A 21,583-nucleotide genomic window follows, 5' to 3' on the forward strand; every position below is an offset into this window, starting at 1 on the left:
GAGTTCGAGCCCCGCGTCAGGCTCTGGGCTGATGGCTCGGAGCCTGGAGCCTGTTTCCGATTCTGCGTCTCCCTCTCTCTCTGCCCCTCCCCCGTTCATGCTCTGTCTCTCTCTGTCCCAAAAATAAATAAAAAACGTTGAAAAAAAAAATTTAAAAGTGGCACCCGAGGGTGATGTGTGAAGGTTCGGTCAGAGAAAACAAAACCAGTGGGAGAGACATTAAAGGACCTGTTGCAGGGCATCGGGCATCGGCTTGTGGTTGCGGAGGCTGGTTTGGCAAGTCCAAAGTCTGTAGTGCAGGCAGGAACTCTCAGCCATGAATGGAAGCTGCTGTCCACAGACGGAATTTGGGGGGGGGGTGTGGGGGGGAGTTGCACTTATTTTTATTTAAAAAAAATTTTTTTACTGTTTATTTATACATTTTTTATTTTTTTATTTTAATTTTTAAAAAATTTTTTTAACGTTTTATTTATTTTTGAGACAGAGAGAGACAGAGCATGAACGGGGGAGGGGCAGAGAGAGAGGGAGACACAGAATCCGAAGCAGGCTCCAGGCTCTGAGCCATCAGGCCAGAGCCCGACGCGGGGCTCGAACTCATGGACCGCGAGATCGTGACCTAAGCTGAAGTCGGCCGCTTAACCAACTGAGCCACCCAGGCGCCCCTTACTGTTTATTTTTGAGAGAGACAGAGTGAGAGTGGGGGAGAGGCAGAGAGAGCGAGAGGGAGACACAGAATTCGAAGCAGGAAGCAGGATCCAGGCTCTGAGCCATCAGCACAGAGCCGATGCGGGGCTCGAACCCACAAACCGTGTGAGCTGATGTTGGATGCTTAATGGTCTGAGCCACTCAGGTGCCCCTGGAAGTTTCACTTCTTCTCTAAAGGCTCCCTCCTTTTTTGTTAAAATTTAAAAAAAAAAAAAAATTTTTTTAACGTTTTATTTATTTGTGAGACAGAGAGAGATAGAGCATGAACGGGGCAGGGGCAGAGAGAGACGGAGACACAGAATCGGAAGCAGGCTCCAGGCTCTGAGCCATCAGCCCAGAGCCCGACGCGGGCTCCAACTCACGGACCTTGAGATCGTGACCTGAGCCAAAGTCGGACGCTTAACCGACTGAGCCACCCAGGCGCCCCGATGTTAAAATTTTTAAAAATGTTTTTATTTTTGAGAAGAGAGAGACAGGGCATGAGCGGGGGAGGGGTAGAGAGAAAGAGGAAGAGAATCCGAAGCAGGCTCCAGGCTCTGAGCCATCAGCACAGAGCCCGAGAGGAGGGGCTCGAAGGCACAAGCCGTGAGATCATGACCTGAGCTGAAGTTGGACACCCAAATGACTGAGCCACCCAGGCACCCCCTCTAAAGGCCCTTTTACTGATGGAATCAAGCCCATCCAAGTCATCCAGAATAATCTCCCTTTAGGTTGGCGAATTATAGACTTTAATCATATCTACAAAATACTTTTGTAGCAACACAGAGATCCATATTTGATTGAACAGACGATGGCCTAGCAGAGGTGACTCATAAAGCTCAACATCACAGGTGAGAATTACCTCTGTGATCACAGAGTATCACTGTTTATTTCATATTCCTATGGAGACAGCATTTGGCTTAAAAGTCAGCGGCTGTATGCAAATCAACCATTTTTTTTTTTTTTAAACAGTGCATGATGCAAAATTAAATGGAAGACCTTGTTATACAAGGCCCACCAAACTTGCAAACACTGCTGCTGCTGCTGCTGTGGGGGTAGGTCTCTACCAGGCACTTTGACTATGCTCCATGAAAAGGTACATAGAGCAAACTCACTCCAAGCATGGCTAGAAAAATTTGGCCCATTCCCTGCCTTGTTCTTAACAAGACATTGAAGACATTTTATTTTTTTTAAGCTTATTTATTTTGAGAGAGAGAGAGAGAGAGAGAGAGAGAGAGAAAGCACGTGCAAGCGGGGGAGGGGTAGAGAGAGAGAGGAAGACAGAGGATCCGAAGTAGGCTCTGTGCTGACTTGAGAGAGCCGGATGTGGGGCTCGAACCCCCTCATCGTGAGATCATGACCTGAGCCGAAGTCGGATGCTTAACCGACTGAGCCACCCAGGCGCCCCAAAGATACTTTAAAAATAGGCTACTGTAGTTCTCAAACTTTTTGGTCTCAGGACCTTCATATGCATCAAAATTACCGAGGACCTTAGTTAGGGCTTTTGTTTCTATGGGTTGTGTCGTTAGTTTGGGCTGCTATAGGTGCACTGAACTCTCTCCAGGGAGCTGCAGACTGTGTACCATTCGGGGAGGGGCATTTGCCCTTGGAAGCTCATCTGAGGAGCTTCTCCCACCCTGGAAGTGCACGGACTCCAGCTTAGGAGTGTTTGGGCAGGGGTCTGATCAGTACCCTTTTATGTAGCAGTGGATAAACGGCTTTTCTGATACTAAGACATAAGAACAGAACAGATAGGAAAAAAGGTAGGAACCGTGGAAGGAAGGAAGGAGAGAATTAAAAAGTGGTTTACTTAGTAAAGATCTTCATCTTAATGCTTGAAAGACCAAAACCATTTAAGAGGGAAACTTGCTAATCTTTTGCTGTATGCATAAAGATTGTAAGTAAAAGAATCATCCCTTTAAAAGAACTTATTGCATAAATTAGATGTCTGCAATAGGAAGACAGAAGTGCTATGTATTTATTTGTATTCTATCACGCCGGTAAGCAATCATGTGGGAGCGGGGTGGAAACGGTCACCTGCAGAATAAAAGCAGTAAACTGTTATCAGTTAGAGACTTAAAAAGTGAGAAGCATTGAGGAGTTTTAAGTAAGTACGGCATTCCACAATGATGCTTAACAGTTTATACTAATTGCTGATAAACTTCTGATACAATAAAGTGAGATCAGGCATTGAAGTACATTCTCTTCTTAAACATAGGTTTGCATTTACCAAAGATATCATTTTGTGACAAAGGAAAATCTTTTCAACGCAATCAACAGGGAACAATGCTCTCATCTTAATCAATGGACATTTTTTTTTAAAGCTTATTTATTTTGAGAGAGAGAGAGAGAGAGAGGCAGGCAGAGGGGTAGAGAGAGAGGGAGAGAGAGAAACCCAAGCAGGCCCCATGCTCAGTGCAGAGCCTGATATGGGGCTTGATCCCATGAACTGTGAGACCACATCCTGAGCCAAGATTGAGTTGGACGTTTAACCGACTGAGCCACCCAGGTGCCCCAGTCAATGGAAATTTTTAAGAAGAATCTGAAAAGATAACTGGCTGTAGCACTCATTTGATTATAGGAAGCTGGGAAACAGAAGGACATAAGGTGCCTTTGTAGTTCCGAGTACAGAATTAGGGAAGTGGTAAATATAAACTAAATGGTCTTGAAGGAAGGTAAACACGGGTAATCTCAGTAGACATACTCTAAATAAATTATTAATAAAGCGACGGGGAACTAGATTTCTAAGGAAATTTGGGCAAAATGTTTTCTCCAGAAGGCACCGGAGGGGTTGTCAGTGATCAGTTTTGTACTGGCATACGAATCACAGATCTGAAAAGACTTCACACGTACAAAATTGGTCCTTGGACAAAACTGTTCCTTGACCAGGCTCTATCTGGGGTGTGGAGCACAAGTAAGAACAGGTTTCCGGGCTTTGGAGAAACAGCCAACGGGCGTTGGAGAAAGACTAAGAAAATACTGAAGGGATGGGTTGAGAGGAAGAAAGAAAAGGTTACTGAACAACTTAATAACAATAGACACCTGTACAAAAGATCATCATACAGATAATGGAGGCTAAATTTTATTTCCAGCTTGCCAGAAAAAGAACCTGCATACATAGGCGGCAGCACAAAGGATTCAGTTTCAATTTAAAGAAGTCAGTTTTGAGTCACTGATACTAAATAATGGGATAGGGTCCGCAGGATGGTGTGGGACCTTCAAAGACAAGATATGTGTGTCCCTGAAAGGCTGGGTGAAGGGAAGACTTAAGTTCCCGTATTTTCTGTACGTGATACTGCGTGTTCTCTAACTCAGACGCAACACTGCACACCTATCCTGAGATCCAGAGTTCCCCTGGGGTTATCAATTATCCACAAAGCCTTCCTTTAACGAAAGGCTTGTGACTGGTTCATATTCAACCCTTAATGTGATAGCACTCTTGTGGGCTTCACGATGTAATGGAGGTACATGGAGATTCTCATAAATTTTATAAAATATAGTTAATTGATCCCACTTTGAAGAAATTTTATGAAAGATTAGATTATCAGAATAGATAGGTTCAAGATGCATTTCTTGCACTGCACTGTTTTAATGACTTTTCATTTTTATATTGGTATGCCAGTTAAAAATTATGAATTGACATATTACTGGGGGATTTTGTTTAAATTCTAGAAAAATTGAAAGACACTTTTTTTTTTTTTAAAGTAGGCTCCACACCTAATATGGGGCTCAAACTCAAGACCCTAAGATCAAGAGTTGCATGCTCTACTGACTGAACCAGCCAGATGCCCCTGAAAGACACTTTTTATTCAGTTTATTTAAGCCTGAGGTCATTCAGCATAGGTGATTTTTGCATTTCACAAAGTTTATTCTGTAGTTTAATAAACATTAAGAATTCAAGCACGCTAAATCTTTAATATACTAAATCTAATAGATGAGAGAAGATTTAAAAGACTTTATGTTCCTTTGTCCACTTGAAAGGGTTGCTTAAGTTGATGGCTAATTAATCTTGCATTGTTAAATTCCATTCCTAAATATTTTGATGAGTAGTGTTAGTTTGATAACTATTTGTAAAGCATTTGTGGTTATGTGTTGAATTCTCATGTCAATAGTTTTTAGTCTGTTATTATTAATATGACATGAAAAGGATGAATTCCTAAAAAAACAAATGCAAGAATCATTCTGCTAAAATCACGTGCAAAGAGAAAAGCTGAAGCTGCAATAAACATAGCAAAGCTATCTGGGTTTGAACAAAAGATTATGGAATTAGGCACTGTATGTAACTCTATCTTTTCAGTCCTAACAAGCTCACTTGGATTCATGCTTCCTCAGATCCAAATATGTTTAAGCTCTTTAAGGATTGGTACTATCTCATTTTTTCTCACTGGTTCATTAGTACAGCACCCACTAAAGAACAACTATTGTGAGCACAGTGATAGTTTAGAAAATATAAAATGAAAGAGGATGGAAGCAAAAAAGCCCTTTGCTTGCAGCCAAGAAGACGTGGGGATTAAATATGTATTTCTTTTGAACAACTGTCTGGAAGAATTTCCACAACTGTTTTGAGGAAATAAATGTCTATAAAATATGGAATTCTATAGTATAAACAATTTTGACATCTTTTGTTGAGAGACCAAAACAAAAAACATAGTGTATGTTCTGCGGCTCGGAAATTAATAAATCCCCAAGTTTCAATTTCCACTAAAATATTTATTTAATTAATGATATCTTACAGAAATAAATAAGAACGGTTTTTTTTTTCTAATACAGATAGGTATATTTATATATATATATTTTTTTTCTTTTTTTTACAAAATTGAAGCATATCAAATTGTTTTCCCTAAAACTTTAGCTCAAAAAGGAATACTAGGAAACAAACAGAAATACTGAAACATGCTCATCATTAAATTACAACCATGGGCCTTCTGAATCTCAGTATGACACAGGATTTACAGAAAGACCATGAGATTTGGAGTAGGGGACCTGGGTTCCACTGCTTCCTTGCTACGTGTCACAAGCATGGCTCTCTGTATTTCTGAACCTTGGTTCTCCAACTTCAAAACAGGAATGATAATAGTTACATCAACTTCACAGGATTATTGGGCAAATTAAAGCTGAATGTGAATGTATAGGAAAGCTCTTTGTAATATGTAAAGAGCTACAAAAATAATAGTTTTGTTTAATTTCATATAAAAGAATTGATGCATGTCTTCCTTCAACTGAGGAATAAGCACCAAAAACATGTGTGTGTTTTCTTCAGTTGAATTATGTCACCCTATAAACCTAGAATAAGAAAATGCACCTTAACTAAGCACCAAAGCTTCTTGGACAAATATGATATAAGGGATATTTCTATTACAGTTTTCTGGGCAGCTGAGTAGGAGCTAATGAGTCCTGAGGGTCATTTAAAACTCTGAAGGCTCAAAGAAAACAAAACAAGAACCTCTGTATTACATCAAATGGCTAGGATAAAACAAGCTACTCCTTCTTTAGTGACTTCAAAGTCCATTAATTCTTCACAGAAGAAGAAACACTCAGTTGTTATCAGTTGCAATTATTTGCTTATGTAAATATGACATTCTCTTGTTCCAAAGATCAAATACTAGTCCTTGAGAGAAGTCCTAGTGAAATAAAATAACAAATTATCACAAAGTTAGGTACCAGTGGTTAAAAGTCTAGTTTCCCAAGAACACGGGAAAGGAAAAGAACCCAAAACATCAGTATAATAATGATAAAAAACAAAACAAAAAAAACTAAAAAACCCCCACAAAACCCTGCCATAATTTCCATGTTATAATGATTAAGAACTAAAATTATAAAACTTGCAATATTTACAGACACATTGATCTTAAAACAAGTAAAAACTTAACGATAAGACAAATTAAAAGTAGAGAAAGCAGTTTAGATCATTTTATGGTAAATATGAATATACTTAAAATGCTAAAGTTCACTGCTTACGCTGACACTACCTAACACATCATAGAAATAAGAAGTGTTCAATGTTTCAATTGTTAGTAGCAACACACAGAGAAAGGAATTACTTGCCTAATATTAACTTATTGTTAGGAGTTGTATTACTGTAAAGTTACTATGCATGGAGTTACAGTCTAAAACTACTCAAATAACTAGGAGTTAATATAATTCACCATGTACTTTAAATACTACTAGCAAGATATTGGTGAATCATGTGCTAAAGATACCGAAGGCCCTTCCAAAACTGAGATTTATGTGGGTCAGATATACTAGGTCATATAAAACCAGATCAGTTTACTTTTTTCCCTTCCTCCAACTCTTTTTAAGATTGATCCTATCAAAAAAAAAAAAAAAAAAAAAAAAAAAAAAAAGAGTACACGTTACCTCTCTTAATTCCCTTGCCTTATCAGATACAGATATTCTTTGGGGCAAAAATAAATGTTTTATTAGGAGTGTAAAATTAAAAATCTTTATAGATCTTTTGGAAACAAGATATTGGAAAGGACTCAGTAACTACTAGGACACTGTACAACTAAAAAAAAGAAAGAAATTCATTCAATGAAGAACAGTGTATTTACTGACATCTACTGGAGTTTTTACTTATAACTTTGCTCTATAAGCTATGAAAAAATTTAAATACATTAAAGTCTGTGGATTGAATCAAGTGTACTTCATTCAAGTTCTTCAGTTTCTTTGGTAAACAGGTCTGCCAGATCAGCCAAGGTTAAGACAGAGGCCTCTGGATGCTTCACCGATGAGTTCGTGTGACTGCAGGATTTTCCAAGTGAGTAGAGTCAGAAAGAAACCAAGGAATAAATGATTATATTTGCCTTATATTTTGCTCTAGTCCTGTAATAATCTAAGACATTATGAGATAAGAATATAATATCCTTATAATGTAAAACCGTATTTGTTGATAAGTGTTTGTAAGTGAGCCAGAAACTCTGAGTAGAAGGTTGGTGACAGGATCATTATTACTTCTTGTCAAAATTCGGGAAGACTTCCATACAGTATTTTCAGGCTTTATTATAAAATGTCTTTTTTCTCCATGATTAATAAAACAAAGAAATAAAACCCATGCCAACAGCTACAAAGGCTCTCACCTTACAATTTACCTTCTTACTATCAAAAGTTAGTGTATTTCAAGAGAATTTCAACAGCTCTTCTAACTGGTATGTCATTTAAGTGGCTTAACTATAATCACTGAATTCTGTTCCACATGGAAACATGAACAAAAAGCCTTCATGTCTGATGCAAACAGCTTTCATGGCAGAATCTTCCCTTCCCATTAAACCACAGATGGAAGGAAACTTCTGGTTTCAAATGGTTTCTTTGCTATGCACACTACCTCTGTAGAGACATCCCTTCTAGGGCAATTATTCTTTTGTATCTTCCAACCATACCTATTTCATAAGGATGTAGTAAGCCACTGGTTTGTATTTTCAAAATGAGTTTATAGGAAATTATAGAATCAATATTAGAAAGTTTTATAATTCTAAAGTTAAGTTTTTAAAATTAAGGCTACTCGGGTCTCTCTGCTTCCGTTGTGCCTTTGGAACTAATCTCCCAATTCCCAGCTGAGTTTTAAGTCCAGATCTTCCTGTGTGTATGTAACTAAGATGTGTGATGTATAAAGAAACACTGTAAGTTTCCTTTCACAGATACCAGACTAAGGCTGTCAGGTGGGGCATAAAGATAGATTTCCTTAAAAAGTAATCCAACACGGCAAAGAAAAGTAGGACGTTTAAATATTTTTATACATTACAATCCCTATTAACAAATTAAATCAAATATAGGATGCCAGAGCATTAACTGGGACATTTTACACGGGGTAAAATGTCCCATCTTGCTTTTAAAAAGTATTTGCACTTAATATTTTTTGGTTGACTAGGTGGTCATCTAAGTGACGAAGTCCGAAACACTCACAGGACATCATGTAAACAGGAAATGCCCAGGGGCTTGGATAAAGCGTTACCTACCTCTTCTCAGCAGTTTTCAGCATGGCTTGCATTCTTTCTTCTATTGTTGCCTTAATTAAGAATCTGTGTACAATAGTAGGTCTAGAAGGTACATAACAATGATACATTCAAAAACATCTTAAAACTAATTAGGATAAACAAGATTTCACATATTATATGCTACATTCATCAGTCACTTAGTGCCACCTGGCAGGTACTCATCAGTGTGCTGGGGGGGTGGGGGGTGGCGGTCAGTGGTGAATAAAACAAACTAGCCTTAATGAACTGACATTCGAACAAGGGGAGACACACAATAAACACATAAATCAGATGGTACAGATAATGACACAAGGCAGCTGAGACATATGAATTAAAATATGACCGATGGGAAGGAGGCCACTCAGCAAAGGAGAAGCAGGAAGAGCATCCAAACAGAAGAAACAATAAGTAAATGCAAGCTCTTGAAACACGCTTGAAACAAGCCTAAAATGTCTGAAGGGCACAAAGAAGGCTGGCGTGGCGGAAGGGTACTGTAATGTCGGGGTAGAGAGTGGAAATGAGATTGCAGAGGTAGGCAGGGACCAGATCGTGTAGGGTCTGGAGGGACATGGCAGGAATCTGGATTTTTACTGTGGTTATGGGGGGAAGCCATCCATGGGTTTTAGGCGTGATTTCATTTGTACTCGCTTATACTTTAGACATCTCTTTGGCTCCTGCATGGGGGATGAACTATTAGGTAGCAAAAGTTAAGGAGTTCTGTAAGAGTCCAGGTAAGGGGTGGGCTGTACTCTGGTTGGGTCAGTGGCAACAGTACGTAGCAGAAGATTTGGAGTATCTGGCAAGACAGAGCTGGCAGATAGAGCTGGCAAGACTTCAGTGATGGTGTGGACGTGTGGACAAAGAAACAAATCTGGAAGAGTCCTAGACCTCTGGTCTGAGAAACTACACATGAGAGAGGCAGACTATAAGATGGGGAGGGCTTGGGGTGGGTGGGAGCGCAGCCTATGGGAAACTGGAGTTTTCCATAAGCTAGGTATCCAAGGGGAGGTGGAGTCCAGATATGTGTGAAGTGGCAGAACTGGGTGTGTGGGTCTGAGACGGGAGCTGAAGGGGCATGTCTGGACCGGGGACATGCGTCTGAGAGTCATCAGCACATAAGTGCTACTTAGAGCTCTACGACTGGATGAACTCATTTAGGAAGCATAAATGAGAAAAAAAGAGCCCTCAGGGACCACTGGCAAGAAGTAGGTCATTAATAGCATTTTGAAACCTTATTTTGGTGGCACGGTGAGGACCAAAACCCCACCAGAAAGGCTGAGAGCGGAGGGGTAAGGAAGTGGATGGAGGTGGAATGCAGGGGAGTGTTTCTACAGATGGGTGATACTAAGACATACTTATGTGGTCATGTGTTACAAGAGGAATGCCCTTGAGAGAGTAGGAGAACGGATGGCACCCATGACAAGTGGAAAGGCTGGCTTTTGAAAGAAAAGGGATACTCCTCTGGCTGTGACAGAAGGGAGGGAACATACTGTGCCTTCCTGCTTTTTGCTACTGAGGAAACATCCCAATGCCCACCTACGACCAATGCTTGCACTTGAGCGTTGTTTTACACTCTCTCCTCTCTTGCTTTACTAGTTGTTTCTGTCTTTAATGAACCATTCCTTTATTTCTCCCATAAGAAAGGAAAAATAACAACAACAAAAAACCCCTCTTGATCTCATACTCTTCCTTTTCTCTGCTCTTTGCAGCAAAACTGCTCAAAATACGAGTCCTACCAGGGTGCTTGGGTGGCTCAGTCGGTTAAGCTTCCAACTTCAGCTCAGGTCATAATCTCGAGGTTTGTGAGTTCGAGCCCGCGTCAGGCTCTGTGCTGACAGCTCAGAGCCTGGAGCCTGCTTCAGATTCTGTGTCTCCCTCTCTCTCTGTCCCTCCCATGCTCATGCTCTGTCTCTCTCTGTCTCTCTAATAAATAAACGTTGCTGCAAGTCCTACCAGCAATGCAGAGGCAGCTGTGTGCTGTGCTTACAAGCACGGACTGGGGAGGCAGAGCAGCTGTTTGAAACCCGCCACCACTTTTGCTAGGTATGTGACCTTGGACAAGTGACTTAACCCCTCTGTGTTAGATAAGTGTTTGTTCATAAATAAATAAAACCCTATTCTCTCTTACACTCAAATCAGACCATCTCCTCCCCTACCGGCTCTCTGACTTCATCTCCTACTTCTCTCCTCTTTGCTTATTCTACTTTTTAGCAACCCTGGCTCCTCGCTATTCCTCAAATGTACCCAGCACACCTCTGACTTAGGGTCTTTGCACTGAGTGTGCTTTCTACGTGAATATTACTCTCCATGACACCTGCATGACTTTCACATCTCTTTCAACTCTTTGTTCAGATGTTAACTTCTCCATACAAATATTGCATGCCATCCTGCCCAGCCAATGCCCTCTTAATCCTCCTTACCCTGCTTTACTTTTCCAGCTCCTAACTTAGTAGATGTTTTACTTCTGCTTATTGTTTACCATCTCTCTACCGGCTGTCTTATAACTAGAATTTAAGTTCCACAAGGGCATCTCAAATACTTAGAACAGTGCCTGGCACCCAGAAGGTGCTCAATGACAATTTGCTGAAGGAGGTATGTGGGTACCGATGCAGGCAGACTGCTCAGGTTGGTGATGGAAAGATGAGATGCTTCAAATCTGAGGTATCTGTTTTGCACATGTGAGGCAAGGCTGCCATCAGTGGGGAGCAGGAAGATACAGAAGACTTTTAAGACCATCTCTTCAGAAAGTGGAAAAATCTATTTACTAGGGAAGCATAGTAAGATGAGTCAAGTAGTGTTGAACAGTCTTTTTAGACTGTGGTCTTACATAGGAGCTGCGTCTAGTCTATGCCTTGGAAAACACTGAAAACACGAGAAGTCAATGTTTAAAAGTGTAAGAAAAAACCAAAAAAACAACATAATAAGACATAACTGCATTTTAAATGATACTCAACAGGGCTTAGAACAAGCATGCATTTATCAGTTATGTTACCTTGCCATATTTTACTAAGGGTTTATTTGATGAACATGTCTCTTGCCTGCTAAAAGTTAAAAGCCCTCATTTGCTCTCTTGGCTATTGCTTACAAGGCCCTTCAGTGTTTTGAGTAGGGCACATAAGATCAGATCCCCTGCCACTCCTCTCCGCAGGCTCCATACCCCAGCAATCCCAAACTCCTTCCAGTTCCTAGGAATATCATGGCGTTTATCTGCTCTGTGTTCCTGCACATGCAACTGTCTTTGGTTGGGAGATCAGCCTTTTCTAGCACAACGTTGAAATAATTACTTCTTCAAGACTCAACCCAATGAAGCCTTCTGTGACTTTCTAGGCACAACCGATCAGCCCCTTTTGTTACACGGTACTTCTAATGTATTTTTGCACAATCTACTGCAGTATGTCGAATCTTCTGTTTCTGGTACTACACAGTGATTTCCTTGGGGGAGTAGGTTATGTCTTACTCAGTTTGAGTCTTCAGTATCTAGAATAATGCATGACATATAGTTGCTGCTCAATCAACATTTATTTAATGAGTACTCAGTATGGATTTTTTCTAAACATTCAAGGCATCTAATATCTAGGAGGTAATACATCTAAGAGGTCTTATGAAGGATAGTTTTCTATTCTAATATTTGAATAATAGTAGATATTACATAGTATTCACTATTAGGTTTGCTTTGGGTCTAAACTAAATATAATTATTTCTCAGAGTGGACCTATGGGACTGTCTTTCCCTAAGGGGAAGAATTTAAAAAAAAAGATTTTTTGTTTTTAACATTTATTCATTTTTGAGACAGAGAGAGACAGAGCATGAATGGGGGAAGGTCAGAGAGAGAGGGAGACACAGAATCTGAAACAGGCTCCAGGATCTGAACTGTCAGCACAGAGCCCGACGCGGGGCTCGAACTCACAGACCGCGAGATCATGACCTAAGCCGAAGTGGGACGCCCAACCGACTGAGCCACCCAGGCGCCCCCTTAAGGGGAAGAATTTAAAAAGGGGTCATGAATGAGATCTGCCTTCTTTTAAATACAGGCTACTTTAGACAATCAAAAATCAATTCTTCTCAAACTCACAACGGATATCTTCAACTCTGCAGCTGTCTTAAATATTTTAAGAAACTGTTTTGGTAAAGTGATCAGGGTAGAGTTTGAAGACAAAAATCTGGGAGAATTTGGGATTTGCTCGAGTAGGGAGGGCTGGAAATCGCAAGACGTCTGTTGGTCATATAATGATACTTGGAAAATTTAATACTTGGAAAATAAGGAAATAATTCATGAATAGGTTTAATGAACATAAATGAAGAGCTTAAACACTGATTTGTATCTTAAAAACTCGAAGCAAAAGTAAGTGATGTTAATTTTAGTCCTTACTTGGTCTGTCCAATTCGGTGTACCCTCCCAATGGCCTGAAGCTCGTGGGCAGGGTTCAAAATGGGCTCCACCAAGAGAACATGAGTTGCTTCAATGATAGTTAATCCGTTAGAACCTGTGTGCAGGGGCAGCAGCAAAATATTGATTTGGGGATCATGTTTAAATGCTGAGAGGTTCTCCTAAAAAAAGAAAGGTACATTTAAATTTTAGCTGCATCAGTTAAAAATAAGAGCGGTATATTATAGCTCATATTAAAGAAGACTAGTGGTATCCAGGTCATTGTGAAATGTCATAATTAAGACAAGTAAATGTAAAATTATTAATTTTAGAAAATGTAAACTTGTTGTTTGACTTCATGAGGAAAAGTATCACATAAGCCCTCTTGTTCACTGCGATACGGTGGAGGCAAAAGATACATGTATGTGATGGATACAGATTAAACTACATGAGCTTCCAGGAAAGAGAGAGAGAAGGAATGTGTTAAGAGTGAGGATGAGGTCAGAGGTATGAAATCTGCTACATTTTCACTTGGTCTTTTTGTTTTTTGACTCTCAGGGTGTGTGCCTGTCATGCTGAGTGTCATGTAAGGTACTGGGCCATATAGTTTGCCTGATGCAGTGTCTTGAGAACTTAATCCTGGTACGATGGCCCTGTCCATTCAAAAGGTGAATCACAGGCTGTCTCCTCTATTAAAGCCAACACCCTCAAGTCAGAAGATCTTAAAAAAGAAAAAAATGATCTTGCTATAGGTATAACTGAACAGATAGAAAATTAATTAGTTTCTCCACTTTGCTTTTGAATGTTAATTTTATAATCAATAACTCAAACCCTTACAGAAGACAATAAATGGAAGTAACCTAGTTCGCAGCAGTTTAAATTTGCAACTAAATCCCCACCTCCCCAAACGCAAGTAAAATCTTCTTGACATACCTGAAATGTCTTAACACGGCTGATCTGAGCAAATTCCATGTTGTTGTCAGTGAGGGCTTTTGAAATAATATCTAATACGTCTTGCCACTAGAACGCATAAAACAATAAGAAAACAAATATTTACACATAGCTTTCACATAAAAAGGAGTTGAAAAGGGACTAAATGAAAATAACTTTTGTACCTCAGAATTCAGAAAAAAAAATCTTCAAATGTAGTACCATCAATATTATTTAGTTCTATCAAAATGGTAGTGGGTTTTTTTTTTTTTTTTTTAATTTTTTTTTTTCAACGTTTTTTATTTATTTTTGGGACAGAGAGAGACAGAGCATGAACGGGGGAGGGGCAGAGAGAGAGGGAGACACAGAATCGGAAACAGGCTCCAGGCTCCGAGCCATCAGCCCAGAGCCCGACATGGGGCTCGAACTCACGGACCGCAAGATCGTGACCCGGCCGAAGTCGGACGCTTAACCGACTGCGCCACCCAGGCGCCCCTCAAAATGGTAGTGTTTTTTGTTGTTTGTTTGTTTGTTTGAGATCAAATGCTGGTTAAAGACAGGGTAAAAAACATGACTGCCTTTGGGAAATGAAGTTAAGATAAAGAGAAATAATATCAAATAAATAATGGAGTGCTTAACGGATGTAGTTGCTTACCTTTTAGAAATGAAAACTAGAATTTTTACTCATGATATATTTTTTTTAATGAGCAGCAGGCAAAAATTTAATTATTAGAATATAAGAACAGAAAGGAAGAATAGTATGAATGCTCTTTTTACAGAGAGGGGACATTCAAAAGTGAACGCCCCTTTACTCAATATTTTATTCAGCAGATTTTTTCTTAAACAACCAATTTCATTTGTGAAATGAGACTTTCAAGGTTATCGGTTCTCATTTTTAACATATTAATACCAGAAAATCCCCATAAGCCACAAACAGGACGTGTAGCTGTAGAAATTGCCTTGTGAAGCATCACCAAATTCCTCTAAAAATAATTCTATTCTATGGACATGGGAAAATAAAACATGAACATGGAAAATTCTAACAGTAATTCTAAATCTCTACTATATGAGGGTAAACATTAAACATGAACTCTCAGATATAAGCTGATTAGAGCCAGAAAGCCAGTGTGAGCCAAGACCAAGGAAGAACATGGTTGACTGTACCGTTGAGAAGACCAGTGCTTTAGCGCCCGGGTCTCTGAGCTGGATTCTCATCAGAGTTCTGACCACAGCTTCCACTTTGGTAGAATGGCTGCCCTTTGAACACAAAGAAGAAAACACGTCACTGCCAAATTAAATCTAGTTTATAATGGAAAGGCAAACCAATATAAGACACTTTTATTACCAAAACTACAGGTGCATCAAAACAAACTATCAGGTACATATGTGTCCACTCTTCTTTATTCTATATTTGCTGGAAGTTTTCTTTAGCCTCAAATTGTAGAAGTTATAGAATTTACACCCAGGGAAAATTCGAATATGAAACACACCAGGAAGTTATAAGTGATACGATCCTAAAGAGAAGATTCTTAGGTTAAAGTCGTTAGGTTTTGTAGTTGCAAGATTTTGTTATTTTAGATAAGCAGAATTGATATAGAAAACACTCTATATTTACATGGATATAAGGTATATATATAAATATACATATTTAAATATATACTTTATGTAAATGTATATATTTATACAGATATTACAGCATTAGAAATGTTAAGAATACAATGAATCAAATTCCAATGCAAGCAAACTGCGAAGAATCCTTTCTTGCAAGGGAATTACAAAGGACAGGGACAGAGGTACAAATGACAGCCACCTGGACAGCAGATTTCCACAAAGCTAGATAAACACTCAACAAGTGGTTTTTGCATCTTCTGGAACCATTTCCATCATAAAAGTATAAAAATGCAAAAATAAAAATGGGGAAATAACAAAATGAGGAAATGAGCCAGTGTTTTTATGGCCTTCATAGAGAAACTTCCTCCTGGAATGCTCTGGGAGATGGCATGACATGAAGAAATTAAGGGCACGGGATTCTGAACGTGATAAATCTAAATTCAACAGCCAGTTCTGCATCTCGCTAGTTATACAGACTACCCTTTCTGAGCCATAGTTTCATCATCTGTCAAGCTATTCGGAATAATTTTACCTATTTCCAAAGATTGCTGTGATGGTTACATGAGAAAATACATGTATAACATTGAACTCAAACCTGGCAAAGAGCACTCAATACCTTATTATCTTTCTAAGACATTACATATGAGCACTATAATGACACAGATAATCCCATAAGGGCGCAGAGCTAACCAAAAAGAGTAAACCGACTCTACTCACCGCTTTTACACAGAGACACTCAAAGGTAAAATATATGAACAGATCAAGAAAGAAAGGCATAGCATTTTTAAGTCAGCAAGACAGAATTAGAGAAGTTTTAAAATTCTAGTATTAAAATCCCAAGTCTACATATGCAGATTTTCAATTATACTTAAAAGTTTGCAGACTGTCAATTATACTCGAAGGGTTAAAAAATAGAAGGGATCTGTTTCAGTCTAAAAACTGTCTTAAACAAGAGCAAAATTATCTCAAATATGAGAAAACAGGAAATCAGCATAAAGTGAGTGTTTAACGAGCTTAGACAGAAAAATCCATATCCTTGCAAGGTCTCGTGTTCAAAAATATTTTCAAGTGAAATATCATGATAACTATGAAACCTTCCATCTATTAAGCTGTTTTTTATGAAAAGTTCAAAAGAAAACATAATAATCTTCTATAAGCAACATTCTAAACCGGAGTGCTAACTCTCTGAAGGAAAAGACCAGAACATTCGCTTTGATCAAAGTTTGGCCAGTTCGGTGGTAGCTCTCAATGAGCCCTTGCAAATGTCACAGCTTGGAACCATTTGGTCCTAGTCCAGTTACTTCCACTATTAAAGAAGAATAATAAGGAAGTCTAAGAAATCCAAAACTCTGCTTGGCAAAAAGCTACATGGGAAGTGAGACTACCTTAATACCCTTTCCTTCCAGATGGATAGAAAGTGGCTACTGAGAATGAGAACAATAGAGGAAGAAGTGGGTGGCCCACATATATTGGCAGGTTTTGGTTTGAGCATGCAGGTCCTGCATAATGAAAAAAACCCAAATCCAATAAATGCAAAATCCTTACATGAGGCCAATATGTTAAGGTAGTTTCTGTCAAGATGAAAGATTCATGTTTTAGACTACTTGAAGACATTTATCATAAATGGTCACTGAAAATGTTGCCTCAAGTCACAAGAGGATATGTTGAGTTTATTTCAATAACAATTCCTAATTTGTTGCTAAATGAAAAGAAAATACTATGAACAATGAAGGATTACTGAGCTAAAGTTAACAGAGAAACGCAATAAACTGTAGGAGAAAAACTGAATAGAAGTTAGATAAGGATCTGGTTTCTACCTTACCTACTAGATTTATCACAGGCACATTTTAGATAATTTAGACTTAGGCATTTTAGAAGCCTACATAAAAATGCATACATACTCCAAAATATTTGTATATATGTTTTACAAAATGGCATTTTCACTTAACATTGTATCTTAGCAATCTATTCATGTAGGACCTTTATATTTACCTGACCTCAATGGCTGCACAATATTTAGGGTACCACAATTTATTAAACATTTGCTTATCAGTATACATTTAGGCTTCTTGTTCAGTACACATTAGGCTTCACATTTAATGCATTCTTTCTGGCTATTATAAACAGTACTTTAATGATCCTTGTGCTTACAGCTTTGGGTACATGTGCGAGTACTTTGTTGGACAGGCATTTCAAAGTAGAATTAATTGTTGGTCAGAGGCTCAAAGAACTTTAATTAGATACTTGGATTTCGGTAGATTTTGGTATATCAAATTGCCCTCTAAAAATGCTGGAAGTTTTAACAACCAATAGTTAAAAATACTTCCTTCTTTGCATGCTTGTTAAAATTTAATTTTTTGCCAGTCTGATAGGTGAGATGAGGGGTCAAATTTTTATTTAGTCTGCATTTCCCAAGGGTGAATTTGAATATCATTAATTGGCTATTTAGAACTCCTCTTCTGTGAACTGTACTCATATCCTTTGCCAACTAAAAATAAACTAAGTTTTCATCTCTTACTGATTTGTACGACCTCTCATATATTGTACATGCTAAATTTATGTTGTAAATGTTTTCCAACCTCTCTGTATGTAGTTCACAGTTGTGTTAAATGCACTAATGTCAACAAAAGTGCTATATTAATACACATTAGTTACAGTAACTCACAAATGTTTGATGAATGACCACTGGATTTAAAAACGAGGTGTTCTTTGATTTATTCTTTTATTAGATTCTTCTATGCTTGACATTTACTTAGTCTTTCATAAGGGAAAGATGAGAGATTTTATTTGGAGAAGAGCAGCTTTTTCCTCAATTAATTGCCCTGGCATGGTTCTTTTTTTATTTTTTATTTTAAGTAGGCTCCATGCACAATGTGGGGCTTGAACTAATGACCCTGAGATTATGAGTCACATGCTTACCAGCCAGGTGCCATTGTCATGGTTCTATATAATACGACTTCATATGATATTATATCATATCTCAGAGTATAGAACACTTGTCAGTATCGGCCAATATACTGTTTGAAGGCAAGGACCAAATGGCATTTACTTTTATATCACCTAGAGCCTGGCATCATCCTTTGTAAACAGTATACACTCAGTCAGCTTATTTAATGCAAAAAAAAAAAAAAAAAAATTTACATATAGGCTTCTCAATCCCAAATATGCTGAGTAAAAAAAATGAATAAATAAAATTAAAAGGGGGTCAGAATACAATTTAAAACTCCCAATGTAGTTTTTATTGGTTCAGAATGATCAACAATAGGCAAATCAAATCTTGCGATTAATCTCTGGCTTTCCCACCTATAATAGCTAGAGACTCAGACAAGAGCAGTCAAGAAAGACAGGGGGGATTTGATCTAGCACAAAGCAGGCTCTAGGTGGATTCTGTATTAGATACTAGGTAATGAAATCACTGGAACTGGTCTTAAAAAAGAAGCCTGCAACTGGAGGGTGGTACCATTTCATTATATAGGTTGATAAACACTAAAAAAAAAATTTTTTTTTTTTAACCGAACTATCAGGAGCTACAGGAGAGGTTAATAAAGTTGGCAACCCCAGTAGGCTTTTATTTTCAATCTTTAGAATCTCAGATTCCCACTACATTATGCCCTGATTCGTGAACTTTTCTTCTCTTTCCTGCTTGTGCTTTTGACTTCCAAATGAAAAAGCAAGAGTCCCAAAATAATACTGAAAAGACCATGGTTGTTCTTAGAGCAAAGTCAATGGAAGTGAACAAAGAGACAGGGCAGACTTTCTTCTGCATTTTCCTCGTAACTCAAGTCCCTCCAACATTTAAAGTCAGTTCATATTGATTATTCAAATCATTCATTTATTTATTCAACAAAAATTCCAAGAACTATATTAGGCACTGGATATACAAAGATCAAAAGATACACTCTGTTACTCTCCCAAATATACAGTCTAATGCAAGTTACAGAATACAGAGGAAAACAAAAAAGATGGTTTATACTGCTGGTTTGGCTTGGGTGCAATTTAAGTGAATGTTTTATTATACTGTCTTAATGAGTACTACACATATTCTACTACTTATTTATTTGTTTGTTTATTTATTTAAAATGATTATTTTTGAGAGAGAGGGACAGACAGAGAATGAGTGGGGAAGGGGCAGAGAGAGAGGGAGACAGAATCCGAAGCAGGCTCCAGGCTCGGAGCTATCAGCACAGAGACTGATGCAGAGCTCAAACCCATGACTGGATCATGACCTGAGACAAAGTCGGATGCTTACCCGACTGAGCCACCCAGTCGACCCTCTACTACTCTTTTTAATGTTTCTGTCTCAAATGCATAAATGAACTTTGGCTCAAATCTGTCAGTTTCTGAGAAGACTATTCAATGTTGCCACAGCTACAGAAAATAAATCTGTTAAAAAAGGTAAAAACAAAAAGAAGGGGATGGGTTATATGACAGGCAAGCCTGGAGGGGATCACAGAAGAGGCACAAAAGAGATAAGGATGAGGCGATGTGGACACCAATCTATCCTTATGCAAGCTGTTAACAAAGTATGAATGTTCTCAAGCCAGGTAAAATGGCAGCCTCAATCTAACTTGGTTTATTTATTTATTTATTTTTTTAGCTATATCAGTAAATATACAGATGCAAAGATAGGTTGGAATATGTATTCTTGAGGAGGGTACATGGAGACAGAAATCCTGCAAGACTACTAGATCACTTAATATATTAGGTTGATAAAGCTGCATTTACTTTCTTTTTTTTTTTTTTTTTTTTTTAATGTTTTTTTTAATTTATTTTTGGGACAGAGAGAGACAGAGCATGAACGGGGGAGGGGCAGAGAGAGAGGGAGACACAGAATCGGAAACAGGCTCCAGGCTCCGAGCCATCAGCCCAGAGCCTGACGCGGGGCTCGAACTCACGGACCGCGAGATCGTGACCTGGCTGAAGTCGGACGCTTAACCGACTGCGCCACCCAGGCGCCCCAAGTTGCATTTAATTATAAGCACCTTTGTCCTCTTCTGAAATTTTTGTCCCTTTTCTCATTACCATTCTTTCTTGATAGTCTCTTCGGTTTTTCCAGATACATAGCCACCAAACCTGACTTTGTGATCAATGCTTGGCTTTGATCAAGTTTCTGAAACATCAGTGATGAAGGCCCAGCTTTGGAGTAAAGATACATCGTCTGTCCCCTGCCTTCCCTTGACCTTATCTTCGTGGTTGCTCTCCCTAAGGCACTAGTTCTAAGATCAACTGGAGAGCCAGGATGGGAGACATACAAAGTACCACCAGTCAGATCAAGTCAGTACCTTTCCTGGTGTTCCACTCATGAGATAAGCAGCCAAGAGTATTATAACAGTTAATGAAGAAAAAGGATGGAATTTTTCTTCTTTACAGCAAAAGAATCACAAAATGTTCTTTATGAAAATCTTTGCGGGGCGCCTGGGTGGCGCAGTCGGTTAAGCGTCCGACTTCAGCCAGGTCACGATCTCGCGGTCCGTGAGTTCGAGCCCCGTGTCAGGCTCCGGGCTGATGGCTCGGAGCCTGGAGCCTGTTTCCGATTCTGTGTCTCCCTCTCTCTCTGCCCCTCCCCCGTTCATGCTCTGTCTCGCTCTGTCCCAAAAATAAATTAAAAAAAAAAAAAAACGTTGAGAAAAAAAAAAAAATTAAAAAAAAAAAAAGAAAATCTTTGCTCCCTTGCTTGTAATTTAATCAACAAAATCAAATAAGGTCTCTAAACTACATATACAGGAGGACTTTCACTTTCTGGAAAATAAACTGCAAAGTTAAAAGTTCTAGACTTTGGGTAGGATGTCAAGGCAATGAAAACATAGCAGATACCCATTTGCACCAAAGGCCAACAAAGACTATTTCTTATGAAGTCTGGCTTAGAAGTTGTCTAGTAGCATAACTAAAGATCAGAAATGTCATGTACCTCTTATCTACTCTAAGTAGGTGCAACTAGCTTATTTTCATCACAGAGTTAAAATTCAATGGAGTAAGGAAGCCCTATAGTCTTAGGTTCCTGTTTTAAAATTCTGAGAACCTA

General features: G+C 38.7%; 1 protein-coding gene across 2 annotated transcripts in view; it reads right to left on the reverse strand.

The window, feature by feature from the left end:
* Nucleotides 1-5,373: 5,373 nt before the first annotated feature.
* The window catches only part of SHPRH (SNF2 histone linker PHD RING helicase), a 97,871-nt gene continuing 81,661 nt past the window's right edge, over nucleotides 5,374-21,583 (reverse strand). The window contains exons 22-27 of one of the 2 annotated variants that reach the window (XM_058735549.1): nucleotides 15,115-15,207; nucleotides 13,954-14,040; nucleotides 13,024-13,202; nucleotides 8,637-8,717; nucleotides 7,298-7,425; nucleotides 5,374-6,305 (exon numbers count right to left, since the gene is read on the reverse strand). In XM_058735549.1, coding sequence (XP_058591532.1) covers nucleotides 7,329-7,425; nucleotides 8,637-8,717; nucleotides 13,024-13,202; nucleotides 13,954-14,040; nucleotides 15,115-15,207 — 537 coding nt within the window. In that variant the 3' untranslated portion in view covers nucleotides 5,374-6,305; nucleotides 7,298-7,328. Of the gene's footprint in view, nucleotides 7,426-8,636; nucleotides 8,718-13,023; nucleotides 13,203-13,953; nucleotides 14,041-15,114; nucleotides 15,208-21,583 lie in introns of both variants that reach the window. The other variant, XM_058735551.1, reaches the window with a different exon arrangement.

This window comes from Neofelis nebulosa, chromosome 6, assembly GCF_028018385.1.
Source record: "Neofelis nebulosa isolate mNeoNeb1 chromosome 6, mNeoNeb1.pri, whole genome shotgun sequence".
Classification (NCBI taxonomy): Eukaryota; Metazoa; Chordata; class Mammalia; order Carnivora; family Felidae; genus Neofelis; species Neofelis nebulosa.